Here is a 23110-nt window from a genome sequence, read left to right as displayed (position 1 = left end):
GTCACATACATTTGAGGATGTTTTCAGGGCCATCTAGCATGATTATCTACTTTGTTGTTGAAATCTTTTGGCTCTCCCCTCTTCTCTCCTCTCCTTCCTCAATTTGTCTTTCCCCCTCCCTCTTTGCTTCCTATATCCCTTTCTTCCCTTCCCAACCCATGTTTCTTAGATTTACCCCCCTCTGTTGCTAAGAAAAATGGGGAATAATAAAAAAAAAGAATGAAAAAATAAAGAGGGAAAAAATATATAAAAGAAAAAGAAAAAAAAGGAAAAACATAAAGAAAAAGAAAAAAAGGGAAAAAAGAAATTTCCTTCTAGAATGGTTCTCTGTCTTTCCCATGTTCATCTCTTTCTCTATTCTAGTTTCGTCCCTCCTCTCTCTCCTTTTCTTCTATCTCTTAACCTATATCCTCTTCAAACCCCCAATCCCCATGTTCTCTTTCCCCTTTTATCTCAGCAACCCCCTTACAACCCACCCCTTCTCTTGTTCTCTCTATATCTTGAGAGGATAATCCCTTTCTCCTCTCTCTTTGCAACCCCTTTCTCATTCCCTTTCTAAAACTCGAGAGGGGAAAAAAGAAAAAGAAAAAAAAAAAAAAAATAGAGAGGAAGAAAATTGGAAAAAAAAAAACCTCTCCATTTCTTTCCCATTTGACAAATCCCAAGCTACCCTATCCCCTCCTCTCTGTGTCCTCGATGGTCGGCCCTCCTTCCCGCCCCCCCTTCTTTTTCTTGTCTTTTCCCTCTCCACCACATGTCTTTCAGCAATGAACCAGCAACATATTGTCTTCATACAAGAGCTAAGTCGAAAGAGACACTCAACGGCCTAACTCAACCTAGGAAGCGTGCCCTTACCATTCGTACCTCAGGCCACTTGCAATCTCTCAACGATCACAATCGCCCTCTCTTGCGGAATGGGACATCTCAGCCTCGGGGACTTTAACAACGAACTTTCCAACCCAATCCCCCATTTCCATGGAGCTCCTTTTCCAACCTTGGATCCTCTTCACCCACCTCTTCCTCTTGGTCCCCTCCTCCTGTCTTCAACAGTTTTCACTCAGCACGTTTTTTCTATGCTCAATCTGCTTCGTCTTTATATGTAATTTTCTAGTTATTCTCCCCCCATGTAGTTTGAGCACCCAGCTTGTGGGATGCCTGTCTTTTCTTTTGCATGATCTCATGTAATTGAATATTTTTTCTTTCAATGAATTTTTTTTTTTTTTTTTGTTGAAATGTTGACAATTGTATTAGTATAAGAGAGGAGTTAAAAGTTGAGTTAGTCCGAGAGTACCCTCCTAGACGGGACTCTCGGCAAAAAAGAATAGGCCAGCAAGCCCTATACAAAATGGGGTTATAGGTTTTCCCCTTTACAGAGTATACAAAACTGGGTTAACCCCTTTATAGAGTAAAGAAAAAGTTTCCAAGAGAGTACAAAAAATTGCCCGTTCTATGAAAAGTGTTTCCCTTGCAGAATGATGTGTGGTCCGCCCAATGCAAATAGCAGATGAACGTCTAGTTTTCCTCATGGGCATTGGCTCTGTCCTTAGCCAGCAAATCCGCGAACGCGTTTAATGTCCTCGAGGTATGCATCCATGCGACGGGCATATCCCTGCAAAGATGTTCAATCTCACCATACAGAGGCATGAGGTACTAGGGGGGGTTAACTTTCCTAGAGGCCCAAGTGATGATATTTTTGACATCTCCCTCCACTATAAGATTTTGTCCTCAGGATTGATCGATGCTTTGCAGTCCTTTGAGAAGAGCCAATGCTTCAGCATACTGTGAATCTTGGACTCCTAGGTATTATGAGTAGGTGAATAGGATATTGTGTTGGTGGTCTCTAAATGCACCACCCGCACCTGCATGGCCGGGATTGCCCAAGGAGCACCCATCAAAGTTCAATTTGATTGCTCCTTAAGGGGGTGGTTTCCAGGTATTTGAAATTTTCGTCTTCTTTGGTTTGTGTAGAAGAATGTTCTCCCATTGAAATAGGAAGGAATTCATTGGGATTCCTTTGAAGTGGTGATGGTTTGACACTCAAAAGGCTACTAAGGATGTAACCTTTTGAAACAGAGCTGGGACCAGGTTGATTTTTCCACGAAAGATTCTGGTGTTTCTTTGCTTCCAAAGCGTCAATACTGTTGCTGCCACTATTGCCTTCCTCAAGATTTTTCTGGCTTTCGGCCATTGTGGGGCATGGTTCAAAGGCAACAAAAGCTTGATCGTTGGTGATATTACCCAGTGTACACCAAACAGTTACAACAGGAGACTCCAAAGTTTGTGTGCAACTTTACAATGAAGGAAGGTGGTGGTTGGATTCCTCCTCGCTTAAACACATGCAACACCTATTTGGAATAGGGATCCCCGTCTTTTGTAGATGATTAATAGTTAGTGCCTTATGGGATGCAGCTATCCAATTGAATGTTTGCACCCTGGGAGGTGCTATAGTTGCCATACCTGTGAAAGCACCAAATTGGGGCTGAGGGGGAAAGTAGGGGGTTGGGTGAGTTTGTTGTAAAAGGAGGCCACCATGAATTCCCTTGATGGGACGAGGGACCACACCAACTTACCTCTTCCCTGGATAGGGATAAAAGTACCGTGCAATAAAGCCGAGAGAGAGAGAAGTGGTGGTTTGTTTCCTCCTTTGACAGATTCCTTCTAAATACGGGCTGCCACCCTCTTCTATCTCCTTGTGAAATCAACTCTTCGTCAATTGTGGAGTCTCTATTAATTGCTATTGAGTAGAGAGAAGGGTAACATTCCCTCAATGGTGCGTGACCTATCCATAGATCAGACCAAAAACGCACTCTCGTGCCTTGTCTTGGGTGAAACCTAGTGAATTTCTTGATTAATGCGAGGGAGGAGAGAAAGGATCTCCATGCTCCTGGTGCATTGGACCATGGTTTTCTCTCAAGCACCCATGTATGGTCTGGGATGTTGTACTTTCTTCGAAGTACCTGAGCCCAAAGTGTATCCGTTTGGGTAGCGAAGCGCCACCACCATTTTCCTAGGAGGGCGAGGTTTTACTTTCTCAGAAGTCCGATTCCCAAACCTCCCTACTTCTTGGGTAAACATACTTTGTCCCAAGAAATGAGATGAAACTTAGTTTTGTCTGCCTGCCCTGATCAGAGGAAGTTCCTCATTAGTTGATCGAGGCGGTTGGCCACTGAAGCAGGTATTTGAAAGAGAGACATGAGGTACACAAGTGCGTTTGCAAGGATGGTTCTTCCCACTTGGGAGAGATGTCTCCCTTTCCATCCGGCCAACCTTCTATCTACCTTGTCGATGACATGGGACCAATGCCTGTCTTTCGGCTTTCCCAATCCCAGAGGTAGGCTTAGGTAGGTTGTTGGGAGGTCCTCCACTTTGCATCCCCAGGAAGGTATGAGCTCTCTGATTTGTTTGTTACCAATTGCTACACCCATCATTTTAGACTTGTCCATATTGACCTTGAAGCCAGTGGCCATTTGGAAGCACTTGAGATAGAGCCATAGGTTTTGCACTTCTGGTGGGGAGGTGTCTAGAAAGACTAGTGTGTCGTCTGCATATTGCAGCTGCGACACAATTGGCCCATGATGTGAAGTCCGATAACCCATAAGGAGTCCAGCTTGGTCAAGACGACCTAGTGACCGGCTGAAAACCTCAGCTGATATAGCAAATAGGAATGGGGATAGAGGATCCCCTTGACGTACAATACAATTAACCAGATTCAAAAAAAAAAAAATGTGTTTAATTTGCATTATACACAATTAAATTAAACTTTAGAAATAAAAAAATAAAATGATAAAGTTGATAATTTCAAATGTATATAGAAACTAAGATTGCAACGTATTAAATATCCCACTATATTAGATCCATAGATTGCACCATATTAGATCTTATATCCATAAGTACACCATATTAAATAACCACATTAAATATCCCACCATATTAAAAACTTTAAGATTGCACCATTTTAGATCAGGACGTGGGGCAATGTTAAAGACTTAACTCACTTAATTTGAATGGGTGTGTGTGTGTGTGTGTGTGTGAGAGAGAGAGAGAGAGAGAGAGAGATGTAAATGCAGAGAACAACAGAGAAAGAAACACATAGAACAACAAAGAGAGATGGGGGGGGGGGGAGCAAACGCAGGAGTGCAGGGACAGAGGAATAAGATGGTGAGATGGTGGACACAACCCCAACGAAGATGAAGACATTGGTGGACATGAAACACTAAACGAGGTTTTCTGTCGTGAATTAAGTTTGGGGATTGAGCCTTAATCTGGGTTCATTAAGCTTTTGTTTTAGGGATTTGAGATTTTGTATAAATTGTGATAATTTGGGTGGTCTTTGAGCTATAATCTAAGAGTTCTTTGAGCCCTTTGTCAACATTGGATGAAAAATCTGACCAAAATTTTGCGATTTTGTTTCAATAGTTTTTATTCTTTTTTATAACAATTTGTGAGGTGAAATTGTGTTGAGATTGTCAAATCTCTTTCAAGTTTCAACAGAGCTTATACCATAAACAATGTATTTCCATAATAACTATTAATCACAAATAAAATAAAATAAAACTAAAAAATCACAAATAAACCGTATTTCATCCCAATCCAAATAAAAAATAAAATGAAATTTAATTCGAGAAATTTGACCTTTATACAATGATTTCCATAATAACTAGTAAAATCTGCACCTATACGTTTAAGTTAAAAAAAATAAAATAAAATCCATACCTTTAATTTGCAGCATTGGCTTCAAAGAACACGATTTGAGCATAAATCCTAACGAGATAATAAATCCTAAATACATAAACCCAATACTTGGGGATAAAAATTTCTTTTGTAGGGAATATATATATATATATACATATATTGAAAATAATACGGTTTTTTAGAAAGTATGAAATAGAAGTTACATAAAATAGGAAAAATGTATACTTCTTTCAAAAATAAAAAAGTATACAAAAGTTTTTGGTTGTGTATGTGTTTGGGGGGCAAAGGGGGTGAGAGAGAGAGAGAGGCTTTGGGTTGCTGTGAGAGCAACTAGGTTTGTGGATTAGCAGATGGACAGATTGGGATTTATTTTTAAGAGCTGTCTCCTGAACATTGACGCAATTGTTTGAATTTGATTCTTGTCCAAGTGTCCAATATTTCAGACTAGATAGCCTGTATGACAAAGCACATCTCTAAAATAGGAAACTTTTGTGTATATATGATAAATAATTCATATTTGTAGATCACACAAGCTTTGCACAAGTTGTCTTGGGTTCAAAACCCCCTCTTGTTCCTCATAGCATTTTTCCTTTTATCCCAAAGTCCAGAAGTGTCTACACGTCGTCCAAGTGTCAACATCTGTCGATACGTGATGTGTCAGCATGAATGAAAATGCCTGCTTAGCAATGTAAAAGAGAGAGACAGATATTGGGTTTTATCTATTTGAGAGAAAGATTGTAATTATGCACGTATAGAACATTCTATTTTATATTATTGAAATAAATTGGGGGCTTTATGCTAGTTACCATTAGTCAGATTCAAATCCTATCCAATTCACTCTTTAAACATTTTTATATGTTTTTTAAATATGCCCTATATAAAACCAGGCTAGGTTCAGTCCTGTCTATACCCAAGCTAATAATAGGGCCAAGCTGGTCTGAGCCCATACCACCTAGTAACTATCAGGGCCAGCCCTAGTTCAAGGCCCTTGACCTCAGTACGGCTCTAGACAAGCCTGTAGGCTCCTGGGCCGGGCCGGTACAATTACCAAGCCTAGATTTGTGATAGAATGCTGTAAGGAAATTTACTTAGTATTTCATGTATACCAATTCACCTATGAGTGAACACCGTGGAATATTGCTTTCTAGAACATTTGATATATCTAATCAGAATCATGGGTGCTGATAATGATATTATTCTTTTTTTTCTCTGTATTTCTGAAATATGTGATAGAATTCCAAGTGTGTGTTAATTGTTTGGCGTTCAAGTTCTTACCAATTCTATGTTGTTTTTTAAGTTATTATTTTAAAGTTTGTTACATGTTCATTGAAAACAGAATCCTTCAAAGTGCCCAAACATTTCTGGCAACCAACAATACCTGACTAATGCCAATTGCATGACCTAATTCTGAATAGTACAATTGCCTTGCAATTGGGGTGATTTGGATCATTGACAAGATAAAAGAATTTTTGTTGTTGCGGATTAGTAGTCATGCATCTCACGTGCATCACTTTGAAGTTAGATAAAGGGAGATACTAAGTAGATAACTTTCGTATAGTTGTACTTGTTTCTTTAGCCCCTATCTCAATTAGACAAGTCAAGAAGAGGAATGCAGAACTTCATTGAAGCATTGGAATCATAACTTTCTAAATTATTATGAAACTATAATTTTAGTCATTATTAATAAAGAAGAAAAAAAAGGAGATTAGAATCCGCTCCATTCATTAAGAATGATACTTGCATAAGTTGTTGCAGAGAGAAACCACATTTTGGAGTGAATTTTTTATTAGACTCTTGATTCATTGTTAATCTTTTGTAAATTCTGCATTTGGATGGACTTTTTGTTGCATATACCAAACTTTGGTTCGGTTGCAAATGCTCTTATCAGTTTGTGTATGATATAGGAAGCGATTAGACGGAACTCTTCAAGGGCTTGAAGAACAACAACATGAAAAAAGAGAGGCGGTTAGTATTTACTGTATGACATCTTGCTGTGCAGTTTTCATGGTTTGTCATATCTGATAAAAATTTTCAAGAATTACTATAACAGTAGTGGGACTTTTTCTAATACCCACTACAACACCCTAGTACTATAGAAGGTGGAAGTTCTTTTCATATATATTAGCTCTTTTTTTCTGCAAGATGTGTCCAATTTCTTTGCTGATATGTATAAAATGTAATTGATTCTCTGTGACACTAAGCATATAGAGCATGCGAGATCTATATATTTTTCTTCATGGATATATGTTGTCGAAATTCTAGATGCTTTCATTTGCAATGTTGTAAAGCAGGACTTGCTCTCAAACCCCGTGGGTGTCCAAAACGTGTCAGCCCAGTGAGTCCTGCGTGGATTTGTCAAGTCTTGCCTGAGTCCCCCAAAAAAGGACTCATAAAATTCCCAAAATTTTGGGGAAAATAGGAAAACAATAAAAAAGTAAAACCGTGTAATTTTATGTAAAAAATAAAACAGCACAAAGATTGATGAAAAGTTCATCTCATTTTCAAAAATTTCGAACAAACTATTTTAAGATTCAAAGTCTTGTACAAAAACAAAAGATAAAAAAAATCAAAGTCTCGTAAATCTGAGATTTTGAGAGTTTCTTATGGAATATAATCTTTTTATTCATTAAAGAATAGAATTATAGGCCTAGGGTGAAATTTTGAAGTTGGATCGAGCTGTTGGGTTTCTATGGCCATTAAAGGCCTTATGTGAGGATGTAATCAATATGTAATATAGTGAAATATAAGCTCAGTGGGAGTGTGGTCCTTTGTGGGCCATGATAGACAAATGTTTTTTGCCAATACTCGGACTTGGCTTGATGAGCTAAGCCTGACAAGTTGGAAAACCCCTAAATACTTGAGCATAAAATAAAACCGATGAGGGTTTATGGGGTTATCCCTTGATGAGGTCGGAGTTGCCTAAGGGAGTGAGCTAAGGGACTATGTGACCCTTGTGTATGATTGATGGACTCTAGAAACGAGGGCGAAAGCTCATCATTGAACCATCACACGACATGTGCATATGATAACCGTATCGGGAAAGCAAGACACCATTGAGGGTGTAGTGTGCACATGTGCGAGAGATTACGCCTATGCACCATAGAGCTATGGTCGCATCCGGTCTTGGTGACTATGAGTTCGTCTCTAGGGGATAACATGTAATATTTAGGTTGGGATTATGTCTCTTTACCTATTGGATGACTTTAGTAGCCCAATCACGAACCCTTGCAGTGGTTTGTGGGTCATGGGAGCTGCTGAGCAATTTGAAAAAGCAAGTGTGGATTATAGTCCACAGTAGAAGATGGAGTGCTTCAAAAATATTAATTCCTAACTGTTAGGTCATGGGAATTGCTAAGTCAATTTGATTGGTGCAAAAATTCACAAAACTTACAGTTCTTGGATTTTGCAAGTTCAGGATTGGCACCTCAATGATGAGTCCATAACCCTCAAATTCCCCATGATCTCCCACTGAAATTTTACGAGAAGATCCTACTCTCAAAAACACAAAAAATCACTGAAGTATGCATTAGAGAAATACCTCGTCCTCTTGTTCATGTCAATACTCCAAAACAACACTGAATACCCTATTCTGCAGAATACCTTTTCGGTGTAGGAATCATACCATTAATCTTTCGAGAGGTTTCCCATACGACCACAAAGCCATTGTCTTTCAAATCTGTAACTTTCAACCGACCAAAACAATGAAATAAAGGAGAGATGGCAGCAAGAGACCTCACTCTGATACCAATGAAAGTTGGACAAATGTGATCTAGCACGGTGTATACAATTTTTTATTTTTCTTTTTCTCACCGACTAGAACTTGCCATGGTCCAATTACAATCAACTCAACTCAAAAGAAAGGAATAGATAAATAAATCGGCTCTTGGTTGTTACCTCTATTTACAACTTTATTTTATTGAGTAAAACCAACACAATACTTTATGGGAATAAGAAACTTCGCTACACTTGCTTCTCGTTACAGACTGGGCCTCCCTTTTTAGAGTACAGGTGGAGCGAGAGTTCGCTAGTCCCTTCCCCCGGAAGTGACTTCGCCACACTTGTTTGCTTTCTTACTTAAGAGAAAAAAAAATACTGCAAACCATAAAGCAAGATGCCAAAAAATTACCTCAACCGGATTTAGTACACCTCACACCGGGTCTCCTCCTCTAATGGTGCACGTGTTCAATGGTCAATCTCGGATCTTCCAAATATGGAAAAGCCCTGGGTAAATCACCACAAAAATATGAGAGCAAGAACTATTTGATCGAGCCAAAGCCTCAATTCCTTAGGCAATTTTATGAGTGAGGTGTGCCCATCTCTATGATCTCTTATGGGGGTGTGTCCCTCTCTCTTTAGAGAGGAGAGAACTTTAACAGAGAGAGAAGAAATTTCCAGAGGGTGACGTGCCACCTTAGGGAGTTTAGAGAGAAAGAGAGAGATATATATATTTTTGGTGGAGAGAATGAGAGGTGAGAAGGCCTCTATTTTATGGTCTTTTTAGGGGGATAAGGTTCCATAGGGATAACATTCTTGTAGATTGATCCTGACCAAGTGATCATAAGAGACCTATGGGTGAAAGATCTGAGTCATCTAATCATTGGATCAGTCATCATAATTCAAAGGATGATGTTGAACCTTATCCTTCAGTTTCCTAAACATTTATCCCATTAAAAATAAAATATAAAAAATATTTATTTTTGTATAAATCAGTTTTATTTATACCTATTCCTTTTAAAAGTCTTGATCTCTTTAGGATTCCATAAAGCATATATTGATAATTTATATTCCTTTAGAAGTACTAATCTCCTTAGAATTCCATAAGGCATATCTTGTTCTTAATTGATTTGGTCAACAAGATATGATCCAGATCAATAGATCCTAAATAAGTGGATCTCAAAATTATAGAGAATTCCCCACTTTAAGTAGGCCGTGCCAACTAGCGCTCCCATAGTGGGCGCACGCACATCCCAATGGGGTCTTGATGGCCCTCATCTATTGTATTAATTTCTTGAGTCTCTGAATATTTTATTTTTGTAAAATGAATTTATAAAATAAAAATTATTCAATTTTCATTATTTAAATAATAAGAAAAAAATAAAGTTTATTTCTCAAATGCTAAAAATCAATTTTTTATTTTAAAAATTAATATAATCGATGAGGGCCCATGGGGGGCCATCAAGACCCAATTGGGATGTGCGTGGGTCCTATTATGGGAGCTCTAGTTGGCACGCCGCACTTAAAGTGGGGAAGTTTTTACAATTTTGAGATCCTCTTATTTAGGATCTATTGATCTGGATCATGTCTTGTTTACGAAGTCAATTAAGAACAAGATATGCCTTATAGAATCCTGAAGAGATTAGGACTTCTAAAAGAAATATAAATAAACAAGATATGCCTTATGGAATCCTAAAGAAGTTAGGACTTCTAAAAGAAATAGGTATAAATAAAACCGATATATACAAAGATATATATTTTTCATATTTTATTTTTGATGGGATAATGGTTTAGGAAACTGAAGGATAAAGTTCAACATCATCTTTTGAATCATGATGGTTGATCCAAGGATTAGATGCCTATATCTCTTAGGTCTCCTATGATCAATTGATCATGCTCAATCTACAAAAATGGTTATCCCTGTGGAACCCTATCCCCTTGAAAAGCCTATAAATAGGGGCATCCTCTACACCAAAAATCTCTCTCTCTAGGGTGTCATGCCACCCTCTGGAAAATTCTTCTCTCTCTTGAAGGTCTCATCTTTCTAAAGAGAAACAGGAGGCACGCCCCCATAAGAGACTATAGAAGTGGGCAAACCTCACTCATAAAATTGCCTAAGGCAATGAGGCCTTGGCTTGATCACATAGTTCATGCTCTCATATTTTTAAAGGGGTTTAGCCATGGCTTTCTCATATTTGGAAGATCCGAGATTGACCATTGATCCCGTGCCCCATTGGAAGAGGAGACCTAGTGTGGGGTGTACTAAGTCCGATTGAGGTAATCTTTCGGGATCTTGCTTTATTGTTTGCAGTATTTTATTTCTTATTCCCATAAAGCATTGTGTTGGTTTTATTCAATAAAAGAAAGCTGTAAATAAGGGCAGCAAGCAAAAACCAATTTACTTATTTATTCTTTTCGTTTGAGTTGAATTTATTGTAATTGGACCATTGTAAGTGTTCTAGTCGGTGAGAAAAAGAAAAACTAAAAATTGTATACACCGTGCTAGATCACCTTTGTCCAACTTTCATGAGCTAGGGTTACTATGAAAAAGCAAGTAGTAACTGTTGCCTCATAGGTTTTTAGACAACCAGCAATGCAAACTAGTGACAACTGATTAGAAGGAAAATGCAATAGTAACAACTTAAAAAAAAAAAAATAGTGGAGTCATACATTGAATTGGTTATTGTTTGCCTCTTGGAAACAGAACAATTTATATTTCAATAGCATTTGAATTTACAAAGTGAACATAAGTTAGATTGCTAATGGGGAGTAAATGCGTGACCTTTTACATGGGTCACATTTAGGAGCTTGACATTGACGATAAGTAAACATTTACCCCTTTGGGAAATATTGAATTCATTTTTTCGCAATGACAATTGTACATATACAATAATGGGACTTATAATCGCGAGCATTATTTAAAAAACTGCATGTCGACTCCGAGTCCTGACTCCATTAAACTCATATGAAATCCCTGCAAACTCACATGCTTTGGTAGTGTTTTTGGTGTGACATGTTCAAGTAGCACCTGGTTGATTTGGCTCAAGTCTTCGTAAACTCCTAAGCTGGAATGTGTAGTTTAAGAGAGTGGTTTGCACTAGTTGAAGTGCAGAAAACATTTTTCTATGGAGATTTGTAGACCCAAAGGGATCGATTTGTACTCAATTGTTGTAATGCTTGTGACATTCAATTATAATAGTTTCACAGGTATTTGTCACCTATCAACAAAGAAAACTTGCACAACTGTCTGCATGTTACCCTCTGGTAGATGTCTTGAACTCTTGATAAATGGGGGCGCTTTGAAAAATTGGGACATCTATCCTCGACGTGAGCCGGTTCGCCTCAGATCCTCATTGAGTTTTATAAGGCTGGCTAGTCTCATTGATAAATGGGGGCTCTTTGACAAATTGGGACATCTATCCTCGACGTGAGCCGGTTCACCTCAGATCCTCATTGAGTTTTATAAGGCTGGCTAATCTCATTTATTGGTGGCGTTTTGGGGTGACTCCACCAAATCACATTGAGTTGACATAGGACTGTATCAAGTCCTTGGTTCAATTGGTATTTAAAATTTTCTCATAACAATTAAAAAAAATGGGGCTTGCATTAATTGAAGTTAAGAACACCTTTTTCATTGGTGATTTGTGGGAAGAAAAACAAAGGGGTTGACTTCCACTCAGTTGTTGTAATCCTTGTGACATAATGGCATCACAAATATATGCACATCACATGTTGGTAGATCTCTTGATTGAGGGGGTCCAATGGACAATGGAACTTCTATTCTCAAGATTAGTTATATTATGGCTGTATTGGCATTTTATATAGAAATATGAAATCTCAGCAATTTTTTTTACTGCAACCAAGAAGTAATTCAATCTACCATATTTTCTATTTAATTGCTGTTTCCAACGGTGCATTAGAATCATAGGGTGTATGAATATATCTATGGTCTACTTCCTCGAATCGGTGCATCTGTAACTACGTTGGGAAAAAAACATGTAAGGCTGCATTTAAATTTATGAGGTCGTGGAGAAGTGTAGGAGCTTAAGGACTTTGGAGAGGTACAGAATTGGGTAAGTTACAAATTTGGGGATAAGGAATGAGTTCCTCAACTTGAAACATTTTGGAATTTTTTTTAAATTAGGTCAACTGGTGAAGGTATTTTAGGAAAAAAAAAATTTTATTGTATTAAAATTCTTCTTTTTAAGATTTTGGAAATAAAAAAGATGGCCTACAGGTATTTTAGGAAAGATTTTTGTCTTTTTATTTTCTTGGTGAAAGGTTGATATTATTTAGTTACAAAAATGGAACCATTTTGTGTCCAAATATACAAAAAGGCAAAAGCCATGGCTCAAACAGTATATCAAGGAGGACAAAAATGGGGTGAGCCACCCACATCAGCAAAAAAGAGGGAAGGCACCCTTTGAAACAGCTCTAAAAGGGATATATGCTGCTAGCAAAGTTGTCCCTAGATCCCATTAATGGCGCCCTCCTGTGCGAGAGCATCAGCAATCAATCACGTTGGCCTCCAACCAGGTTTGCCAGAAACTGACTTGAAGGGGCCTGCAAAGGTCAAAATTGTTGTAAAAAATGGGCTTCAGTCTCCACAGACATTGAGCTAATTTTGAAGCCAAAACAAAAAAAATTACACTATGAGCTAGGTTCCCCCGGTAAGGTCTAATGCCTTTAGGCCTTCAAGTAATGCCTTTAGGCCTTCATGTAATGCCTATAATGCCCCATGGCCTTGAACTTTCCTGAAGGTTGTCACCAATGCCTGTGGGGCACGGATTACCAATGAAGCATCCAATAATTTTGAGTTTGATGGATCGTAACTAAGGTGGTTTTGGTAAGCTCATCTAAGGATCTCGGTTGGTTAGAAGGATAGAATCGTTTGCTAGTTCGTCGTGAAGTCCGCCACCAAGAAGGCAGTCAACTCTTTACAACTCTTGGCCTAAAATATTGTTAGCGATTTAATGCGGTCTACGATAGCATGTATGGTTTCTCCTTTGCCTCCAAAGGCAACAGTTTCTCTGAGCGAAATGGCCCAGACAGTAGCCATGGTTTGGGCTCTCCACAGAAATAAAACTTTCGGATAAGGGGAAAAAAGGGGGGAGGGGGGCGAGGGTGCTAAAATACGCTGAGAAGTTGCTTAACAGATTGAGGTGTTATCTAAATCCTTTTTTTTTCAGACCCATTAATGATTGTATTAAGTATAGAAAACGCATAAGTATTAAAAAAAAAAATAGGCTGCCAAAGATCAGGAGCTCTATACAAAGCCACCTAGGGAGTGGCCAGAGCCAAAAAGCGTTATACATCCATAGCTACAAGAAAATAAGAGCAGAAAAGCGGGAACCAAGAGCACAAAAAAAGGTGTCAAAAGGTTCCCGGACTGTCTGCCTAAGTAGCTCTTTCCTTAGCGAGTGTGTCAGCTCGAAGTCGGTGACAGAATTCATTGAAGATAGCAAGGATGTATAGTGTAAGGGCATCCCAAGATCTATTGAAAACGCCATAGAAACTGTCTTTTCCCTCGGAGGCCTTGTCCCGGCCAAGCTGTGTAATTGCTTGTCGAATTTTGGTCTTTGAGAAGTGTCTCTCAAGTGACGGCACCTTCTCACTAGGCAGTACAAGAAAGGAGAGAGCAACCATTTGAGGCTTAGCTCAAGTGTGACCTGAAAAGAATTTCTCCAAGAACAAAAAATGATCCTATTGACATCCAAATTTCCTCAAAGATTTGATCATCTGCCTTAATGGAGTGATGGTATTGCTCTGGCACCTACAATTTCGAATTTCATGAGGATGTGTTTTGGTCACCCACTTTATCTCTGCTACCAGAAGATCTTGTTTGAGGATAGAGTGGAATCTAGTTATGCGTTGGTTCTTCTATCTCTTTCCTCCTGTGTAAGATCTTTGCTTTCATCTACTGAGTCCAAATTCCTTATCTCTTTTAGTGTGGACCATGTGACCAGAATTCTCAAGCAGATTTTTACTCCATTGCCTTAGCGAGCCTTTCAGCAGTTACAGCTTTTGGCACATACTGAATAGGCCAACCCCTAACTGAATAAGATAACCACCATTGGTTTGAGAAAGAAGAGAGCCAAGAAGGATGTTGCCTATCCGTTGTGATTTGCGTAATTTTGGGAAGAAGACAGGTTGAGCACAAGAGACTTATGATGGTAAATGTGATTTCAGATTTCACTATATCATCTTGGAATGAGTTTTTATCGGAGGCTTGTAAGAAGCAATTATTTTCTATCAATATTGTAACGTTATTTTTATATCTAGTCTAACATATATTTTGGCAGGTTCTTTTTTATTTTCTTGATTGATTTAACCTAGTGTATTCTGCCTCATGAAAGCTGATATCCAACCTTTCGATGGTTTGCAGCAATGTTCAGAAAAATGAATTCCATTGCTTGGGCTGCCCAAAAGATAAAAGAGGAGGAGGGGGGTGGGGAATAGTTGTTTAAAGGGTCATTTTAATGGTATGCATGAAGGGGCTTTCACGCATTCACTATCTTAATTCAGAGAGAGAGAGAGAGAGAGAGAGAGAGAGAGAGAGAGAAATGGACATCAATCTATTCTGCATATGCGTGAAGAACCAAGCGACGCCCATTGGGGATGCATAAAGTATTATTCCCCTCCCTTTTCAAAATATTATTTTTCCCCAAACTCTTCCAATATATTACTTCATGACATCCACCAATAGTCTTTCCTCGTTTTCAGTTCCTCAAAAACACAATGTGAGGAATAGAATGTTAAATTGCAGTTTAATTTTTTTATCAGGCTGCTATTAGAGAAAAGATTGGAAGGAAAAGAGGGCATTGTTATAGAGGGTAAGAACAAGGAGGACAAAAGCTTGTATGTTCCATCATCAGAGGCACTGGAATGGGAGAAAAGGGACAAAAACCAACTTTTTTGCTGATCATATAATTAGTAGCCCCTGAATCAGTGATCCAAGATGCAGAAGAAGTGAATCGGAAGAGATGGTTTACAGATGCAGATGCTGATACACCACAACTTCAAGCCTAGGAAGAGAGGCAAATCTTAATTCTAGATTTGCTGAAAAACAACAGACACATTAGGGTGTGAAGTCTTGCTTTGATACATTTTTTAGTTTGAGTTAGAGAAGAGAAATATAACATTCCAGCACAACGATTGGGCAAAATATCTGTCTAAATCATGGGCAATGTGCCCTATCTATATCCATGTATCCATGTGGTTCTAGAATACATGCCAGCATACACAAAGGACCTTAGTCAACTCCGGCACAAATTGAGTTTCCTTTGTGAGGATTCTTGGTCAATTTGCCTTATCATCATATCCTCAACCATAGGAGCTTTCTTTAATAGCAGCATGGGGCCATAATAATCACTAGAGTTGGAGTGACCTGGTTTCATGATAGAAGCAGGGAAATTTCTGCTTGTTATTGTCTTTTGCCTGAGATCTGTCAATATTCAGCTTCCCTCTGTTGTTGTTGATTTTGATTGCTCGAGCTTTCAACAAAAATTGTTCTGTCAACGTGCTTTGACAGTAGAGTTTGGTGAGAATGTTTGCTCCAAGGGACCATCACTAGTACGGCTGGCCTATATTCGATTTGATTGAACAAGCATGCCATGTCATCAAGTGGAGCTTAGAAGGTGACTCGGAGCCTAGGAGAAGGTCGCTCGCGCAGATAGCTAAGACTCCTTGAAAGGAATAGCAACACCAACCCAGCTGGCTCGTCAATCTTAGTGATCTTATCAGCCGGCCAACCGGAGATGGATGACGATTTTTCTGGTGTACTCTTTCTCAGGCCTTAATTGTGGTCAAAACTCACAAGAGTGATAAGTCACGGTCAGAGTTACACTGAGAGTCAAAAACAGCAGGAAGTTGAATCAGATCTCGACCTCTATTAGAACAGTGTCTTATGAGGTTAGAGGGCAATTCTAGGCATTGAACTGTGGTAAAGCAGTTCAACTCAGTCTAAATCATTGAGAAGCCTTTCACTGCTTTAGTACTGTCTTCCACACCGCTTCAAATGCTCGAACCAGTGTAACATAGACACCTCATTTTTTTCCTGTATCATGTGTCGACGCAGCCAGACATACTATCAACATTATTCATACCTGTCATGAACTTTATTGCGACGACACTATGTAAACATGTATAACCAACATGTCTGATATCTAGACACAGAATCTTTTTTCTTTTCTCTTTTTCTTGTATTAGTTAAGAAGGCTGACCTCTGGTGGGGCTCGAACCCCCAACTTGTCATTGGGAAAAGTGCACAAGAATGCATTTATTAGTCATGGCAGTGCATTTGTTTCTTGAAAACTCAACTTGAATGAATTTAGGATGTTGTGCATTGGTTAAATTAAAGAACTCTCTTATATAAAATATTAAAGGGACTAATAAAAAGTTCTTTCTCATGCACAACACATTTGTTGAAATTGGAAATTGAAAATATTTAAATATTAATGTACTAGATTAAAAAAATATTTAATAAAATGTTGTATTATACATGCATATGCATATATTTGATATATGTATTTACTAATGTCATATTGTTGAGATTTTGATTGTGGTTTTTATTTTAAAATTTAAATTGCATCTTGTTGGATCCAAACTTGCACCATAATAGATATATGAAATTATAAATGGTTCTATTATGGAAGATGTTCAACATGTATTATGCAAAATATAGTTTTTGCATAAAATAAGGGTATATATTTTAATGGGAAAATTACAAAAAACCCCAAAGACCACACTTTCTATGCAACTCATGCCCAACCTAAGTTTTTCTCACTTTTTTCCAAAAAACACTTTCTATGCAAATACCCCCCAAGGGAAAAAGTTCATTTGTTTAGACAGAAATTCCCTTCTCGTACACAAAGTGTTGCACTGCCGGAGCGCGCTTACACGGTGCCGGAGTGCATCATCTACTGCCGAAGCGTTGTGACTCCAGATTCCACTACCGGAGCGTACTTACAGTGCCGGATCGTACATAGACAGTGCTGGAGCGTTGTGACTCTAGAGTGTTGCATTGTCAAAGCGCACTTATGCAGTGCCGGAGTGCACATCTATTGCCAGAGCGCACATACACAGTGCCGGAGCACTGTGACTCCAGATTGCGCTGCCGGAGCGCACTTACACAGTGCCGGAGCGCACATAGATAGTGTCAGAGCGCTATGACTCCAAAGTGTTGCACTGGCGGAGCGCACTTACACAGAGGAAAGGATAGGCATGGGTAAGGTAAAAGTAAGGGAGGGTAGTTTAAGCATTTTTTTATTTTTTATTTGGTTGGGGGTATTTGCATTGAAAGTGTATTTTTGGGAAAAAAGTGAGAAAAAGTTCGGTTAGGGGTAAGTTGCATAGAAAGTATAGTCTTGGGGGTTTTTGGTAATTTTCCCTATTTTAATTTGCTTGCAAACAATAAATTTATATCTTAACTTTTATATCTTTGATTTTGTTAATTTTAGTTTATTATTTTGTATATGTTATATTTATATATAATGGTTGTACGGGCGTGTTGGTGGCGTACGGGATATTTGGGCTGAAGTACTAGACACCCGAGACATGTACAAGATACGACTCCTGTGTCGTTGCCTATGTAATGCTCGCTCAAACTACCTGCAAGTTCACCAATAATGAGAACAGATTTTCGAGTTACAGCTTCCAAATTCTGTTTTGGTGGTGCATCACGACTACTGAAAAGACACTGCATCTTGTGCAATCTTTAACTACACAATCTTCAAGGCATTAGACGACCTCATCTTGGTGAACCCTGTGATTCAAACAAGTATTGATGAATATGCCCACAGGATATGACTGAACTGAGTGATGCATTCGCTCAAGTATTATCTGAGTTGTACCTGCAAGAGATCCTTCTGCAAGTACAGGGATCCTTTGTAGTTGCCACAGTTTGGCCCTTTGTTCTCACTTCTCAAATAGTTTAACAACAGCTTTTTAGTGAGGAACATTGAAGATCCAAGAGAAACTCATGAAGCTCTTCTAACTGCGGTCGAAACCCATAGGCAGGTTAGGGAGTCCCAATTTCTACAGTGTTTTCCCTCATGATGAATTTCTGTAACATTTTGAAATGAAATTGAACTGGCTAAATAAAGAAGAGAGATCATTTGCTATAGATCTGCTGTTACTGACTTGAAGTAGGTGATAAAAGTACTGGCAAAAGTACCAAGTGGTTGACAGCTTGTGTCAGCAATTAACTTTTGGGCTCACGTGAACCATGTCAAACTTTGTCTATGGTACGAGGTCAAGTGGCACCGATCAAATGACATCCCATCTATTGTGAAAGATCCGGTCTTGAAGCTGTTTGTGCTTGAAGATTCTTCTGCGGTCCAAAAACACAGGCACACAGTTTACTAATATTTGGGCTTCGGTTTGTTCTTAAATGTTTTGAAATCATGCGCAAACTAAAAAGTGCTAGCACAGGCATCGCTTTTTAAAAGTTCTACTAAGAGATTCGGCTCATTAAATTTAAACTCAGAGAGAGAGAGGTACTCGAGAAAAGAGGAGGCTTATTCAGCTGATGGGTACACCTTTTAGGACACGTTTAATGTTGACGGGCTAGCCATCCAGAAAGACTTCCCAAACTTTCTTTGGCAAACACATTTCTGTGTAAGTTGTCTTGGTTTTATCCCATTCTCAATCCATGATGACATGCATCAATTATTATTCTTGCCCTTAAGAAAATTATGCAACCCTTCTTTTTATTTTGAGATAGATGTGATCATTTATTTTTACCTGTGCATGCACACAAACATAGAAATGCTTGAGAGACTGAGCTTCTGGGTGCCATCTTATTTTATACGTACTACTCAGATCTTGAAGCTACAACAGAAGATCCAAGCTCTGCAGGCCGGAAAATCGAATTCCTAGCTCAGGCTTGGTGAGTAGCCATTCAGAATTGTATTAATTTTGTTCAAACTTCAAAGTTGAATTTGTTTCCGCATCTGATAGGAAATACAATAATTCTGACTGATTAAACTGGTGTTTTGCTATATCTATTTTCATAATTTGAGCAAACTATTTGAAATAAAAAAAAAAAAAAAATGAAGTGATTTGTTCCATTTTTCTTCTCCCAATGTGTGGAAAAGCGACAATTATCTGAGAAAATAGATCCCCTCCCCCTCTCTCTCTCTCTCTCTCTCAGACACACATGCAGCAGTGCCCTTTCTGTCCTTACGTACCCATGCTATAGTCTCTACTTGGAAAGTACTATTGAAACTAACTAGTTACATTATATATCAGTTTACAATGAGACGTGTTGTTAGAAAGGTTTTACCCACATAAAGCTATTGAAGCTGTGACAAAAGTTGGTAGATATCTTCACCAAATAATACAATTTTATTTGCCTTGTCAAATTCTGCGATGGCTAGTCCCAAGCTGATTATGCTTGTTCCAAGATAAAGGAGGCGGTATTAGGTGGACAGTCAATGTAAAATTTGACCACAACTTTTTATGAAGCTTGCTCCAAATAGTTGGGATAAGGTTCGGATGATAATAATTTTCCTTGTCACAATTTCATGTTATGTAATTGGTCCTTGTCACAACGTCATATTATGTAACTGCACAGATTATAGTTTCAGATTATAGTTTCAGCCAATCTGTAATCTGAGCTTTCTCCTAGTGATGAGGTAATTGACCTCTACATGAGAGAGGTCTTAGCATTCAGACTTAATAGGTTTGTGCCTCAAATCACACACAGCTGATTGCTCACTTTATATATAGTTCTGCTGGTTGCTAAGCTATATGGCAAAAGACAAGTTGAACTTGTTTGGCCTCTTGTACTCAAAATTTAAAAAAGAGGAAAAATTCAACCCAGTTGTCATCATCTTCTGTTGTTTATTTCTTTAATCTTCCCCTTTATGCTCTCACTGTTATGGATCACACGCTCTATAATGTTACAAATTGCAATGCTCATCAGATTAGCAGGAATGGAGGGCTTTAATGTGTTTGAAGATTTGGAGTATGTCACTTTCCTCGATATTCATTCTGGGCGGTGCTGCCGGGACTGTTGGTGGTTTCATTTCAATCTATTTACTTTTTGTCTTGGTGGGTATAGAGAGCAAACGAAGTGAAATTCGATAAGAGTGGTATGGTAGAGAAACGAAAGGAGGGGGTTTAATTTCTTTGGCTTGGCACCATTTTCTGGAATTGTTTTGATGGACCCTGCTCTCATTAGATCGCCTTGCCATTATTTCATGGGAAGGTGATGACATTGAAGTAATGCGGTTTAGATAATTTGTATATCCATTGTTACACGTATCTTCTTATTCGAGAGCTATAGGGCCAGGCGTGGCAGAAGGCGCAGATGCCTGGCCTAGGTCCAGTCTTGCCCCTGCCAAATAAGCACAAGAAAATTCTTATTCAAGAGCTATAAGGAAAAAATAAGAGTAATGATACTAGGAAAAATAAGAGTAATGATACTATGAGACCTTTCTACACCCATATGAATAAGATTTCAAATGATTATCATTAAATTTTGAAACGGATTTTTAAAAAAATTATAAAAATAAATCTATTCATCCAAATCTCATACTCGTGATAATTTTTTTAGAAATCTGGAACAAAATTTAATAGTGATATTCACTCACATGGATGTGAAAGAGTATCATAGTGTCATCACTCAAAAGGAAATTAAAAAAAAAAGTCTTGTAGATTTTGTGCAATAGGCTCTTGTTAAACTGATACATCTTTTTGGCATGTGTTGGCCGCTTTTTGTTTTTTTTTTTTTTTTATACAATCCAGCCACTCTAAACTTGCTTCCTCAGACATTTTTTTTTTATATAAAATATTGATATCAATTACCATTTGATCATCTTTAAAAAAAAAAAAAAAGAAGAAGATATGGTTGTTCAGCTTGAATTAGTATTTTAAAAATTGCCAATCTGAGGTGGAATTGTTGAATCCAGATTGAAAATCATCTTGGACATTCTAGTTCCCGTAATTTATCGGGAACCCACGATGTAAACACTAGAATTCTTAGTTCTTTGAACTTTGAACATTGTCGGGTTTACACCAGGGCAGCCGTGTGGCCCCATCCCACTTTTCCCTTGCGGGCTACTTATGCCACCGCGCGTGCCTCAACCTTCACTTTATTTACAGCCCATCTAACACCACTTCGATTTCATAATGTGGGATTAAACGTCCCTCTGTATTTTTCTAACGTCTCAATGGCCCTGTCCTCGTGTCTTTTAACATCCCACTCAAGGTTTAAAAACAGATCAACGACTAGGATTGGGCACCACAAAATTATGTCGGAATAGCAGATTGGTGATCTGAATCAAAGAATTGCGTGGATCAGTATGTTTAAGTCCCAAAAAAAATATCAAAATATCACAAAAAAATTCTAAAACTAATGTTTTTTAAGTTTTCAAAAATAATTAAGAGTGATGCATTATGAACTTTCATTATTTTATAAAAAAACGTGAATACAAAAATATTTTCTTATTTGGATGTTTATTATTTATTCATTCATATCATTGAAAAAAAAGAGAATTTATAATAGTCAAAGTTAGATATACAAAGTCTAAAATGACCATACAACAATTAAAATATAACTTAATATCAAAATGAAAGGCAACGCCGTTCTTCCTCGTCATCATGTTGATGCATCTCCTTGAATTCTCTTGACAATTCATTGGGTGGTCATCATGTTGATGCATCTCCTTGAATTCTCTTGACAATTCATTGGGTGAACTCATATACACTTCAAATTTTTGTTTTTACAAATCTCCCTATAACATGCAAACAAAAAAAATAGCATACAATAGTTCTAGACAAAGGAACCAAGTGTAACACTGATACTAGTACAGGTGAAAAATACTAACATATTCTCAACAAAATGGCACACTATAATTCTACACAAAGGAATCCCAATTACAAAGAGCATTGAGTGGAACTCATGACTGACACAGGCGAAAAATCTCAACTCTCATACATGCACAAAATCATACATGCACAAAATTTACATTTTATTACATTAAAAACAGTAAAGATAAAATTAAAAAATGCAAGTTTTTTCCCATGAAAATTGTAAATTCACGAGATAAAATTGAATACAACTACAAAAAATATGTATTCTTATACTGTATGTATCAAGAACCTATATTTGGCAAAAATCCCTAAATTAATTCAGCAAAATAAATTAAAAATAATTACTCTGAAAACCCTATAACGTATCAAGATGTATTCTCGCAAAATCGAACTAGAATGCTTATTTAATCAGATAAATCAACTCCACAATTTTGTGAAGAACATGATTTGCTTCAAAATGCCCCAAATTTTATAGAAACTGGTTCAACATCAAGCCCATAATCAAAATAATGGCGGTTTTTTCAAAACTCCATGAAACCACAGAGAAACTCATAAATAAATAAATAAAAAGGGAAATGGTAAATCATGATACACATAGATCTGCGAATTGAAGCAATGTGGATCAAATTACATACCTCAATTTGATTGAAATCGACCTAATTTGACAAAAATTTGCATTAATGCACCCAAATTTTATAGAAAATGGTTCACAATGGAGGCCTCAAATAATTTTTTGAAAGAGTATTTAGACCATCGATGTTATTTTTTTTTTGGCGGGACTACCATCCATCTTGGATGGATGGTTCATGCTTCGGGGGACACAAATGTAGGAACCCTAGCCAACCATATCTGCTGACTATCTTCCATTTTAACTACTAAGTAAATA

General features: G+C 37.8%; 2 protein-coding genes across 21 annotated transcripts in view; one reads left to right on the top strand and one right to left on the bottom strand.

Moving 5' to 3' along the window:
* The window catches only part of PFD6 (prefoldin 6), a 37477-nt gene extending 16806 nt beyond the window's left edge, over positions 1 to 20671 (top strand). For 4 of the 6 annotated variants that reach the window (XR_016057498.1, XR_016057499.1, XM_011630356.3 and 1 more), the window contains 3 exons: positions 6597 to 6657; positions 19228 to 19294; positions 20333 to 20671. Coding sequence is in view for 4 of the 6 variants with exons in the window: in XM_011630356.3 (XP_011628658.1) it covers positions 6597 to 6657; positions 19228 to 19284 (118 nt within the window). In the remaining 2 variants the exon portion in view is untranslated. Of the gene's footprint in view, positions 1 to 6596; positions 6658 to 19227; positions 19295 to 19784; positions 20240 to 20332 lie in introns of those variants that run through there. The other 2 variants (XM_011630357.3, XM_088869492.1) reach the window with 1 other exon arrangement.
* The window catches only part of LOC18448497 (Pentatricopeptide repeat (PPR) superfamily protein), a 27926-nt gene continuing 25421 nt past the window's right edge, over positions 20606 to 23110 (bottom strand). For 11 of the 15 annotated variants that reach the window (XR_016057494.1, XR_016057495.1, XR_016057496.1 and 8 more), the window contains one exon: positions 21851 to 22145. The gene's annotated coding sequence lies outside the window, so the exon portion shown is untranslated. Of the gene's footprint in view, positions 20747 to 21262; positions 21687 to 21850; positions 22146 to 23110 lie in introns of those variants that run through there. The other 4 variants (XM_088869488.1, XM_088869484.1, XM_088869490.1 and 1 more) reach the window with 2 other exon arrangements.

This window comes from Amborella trichopoda, chromosome 6 (genome assembly GCF_054954075.1).
Source record: "Amborella trichopoda isolate Santa Cruz 75 chromosome 6, AtrichopodaSantaCruz75HAP2 v2.0, whole genome shotgun sequence".
NCBI lineage: Eukaryota > Viridiplantae > Streptophyta > Magnoliopsida > Amborellales > Amborellaceae > Amborella > Amborella trichopoda.
The sequence above is the reverse complement of the archived record's forward strand: the minus strand, read 5'-3'. Positions and strand labels throughout refer to the sequence as shown.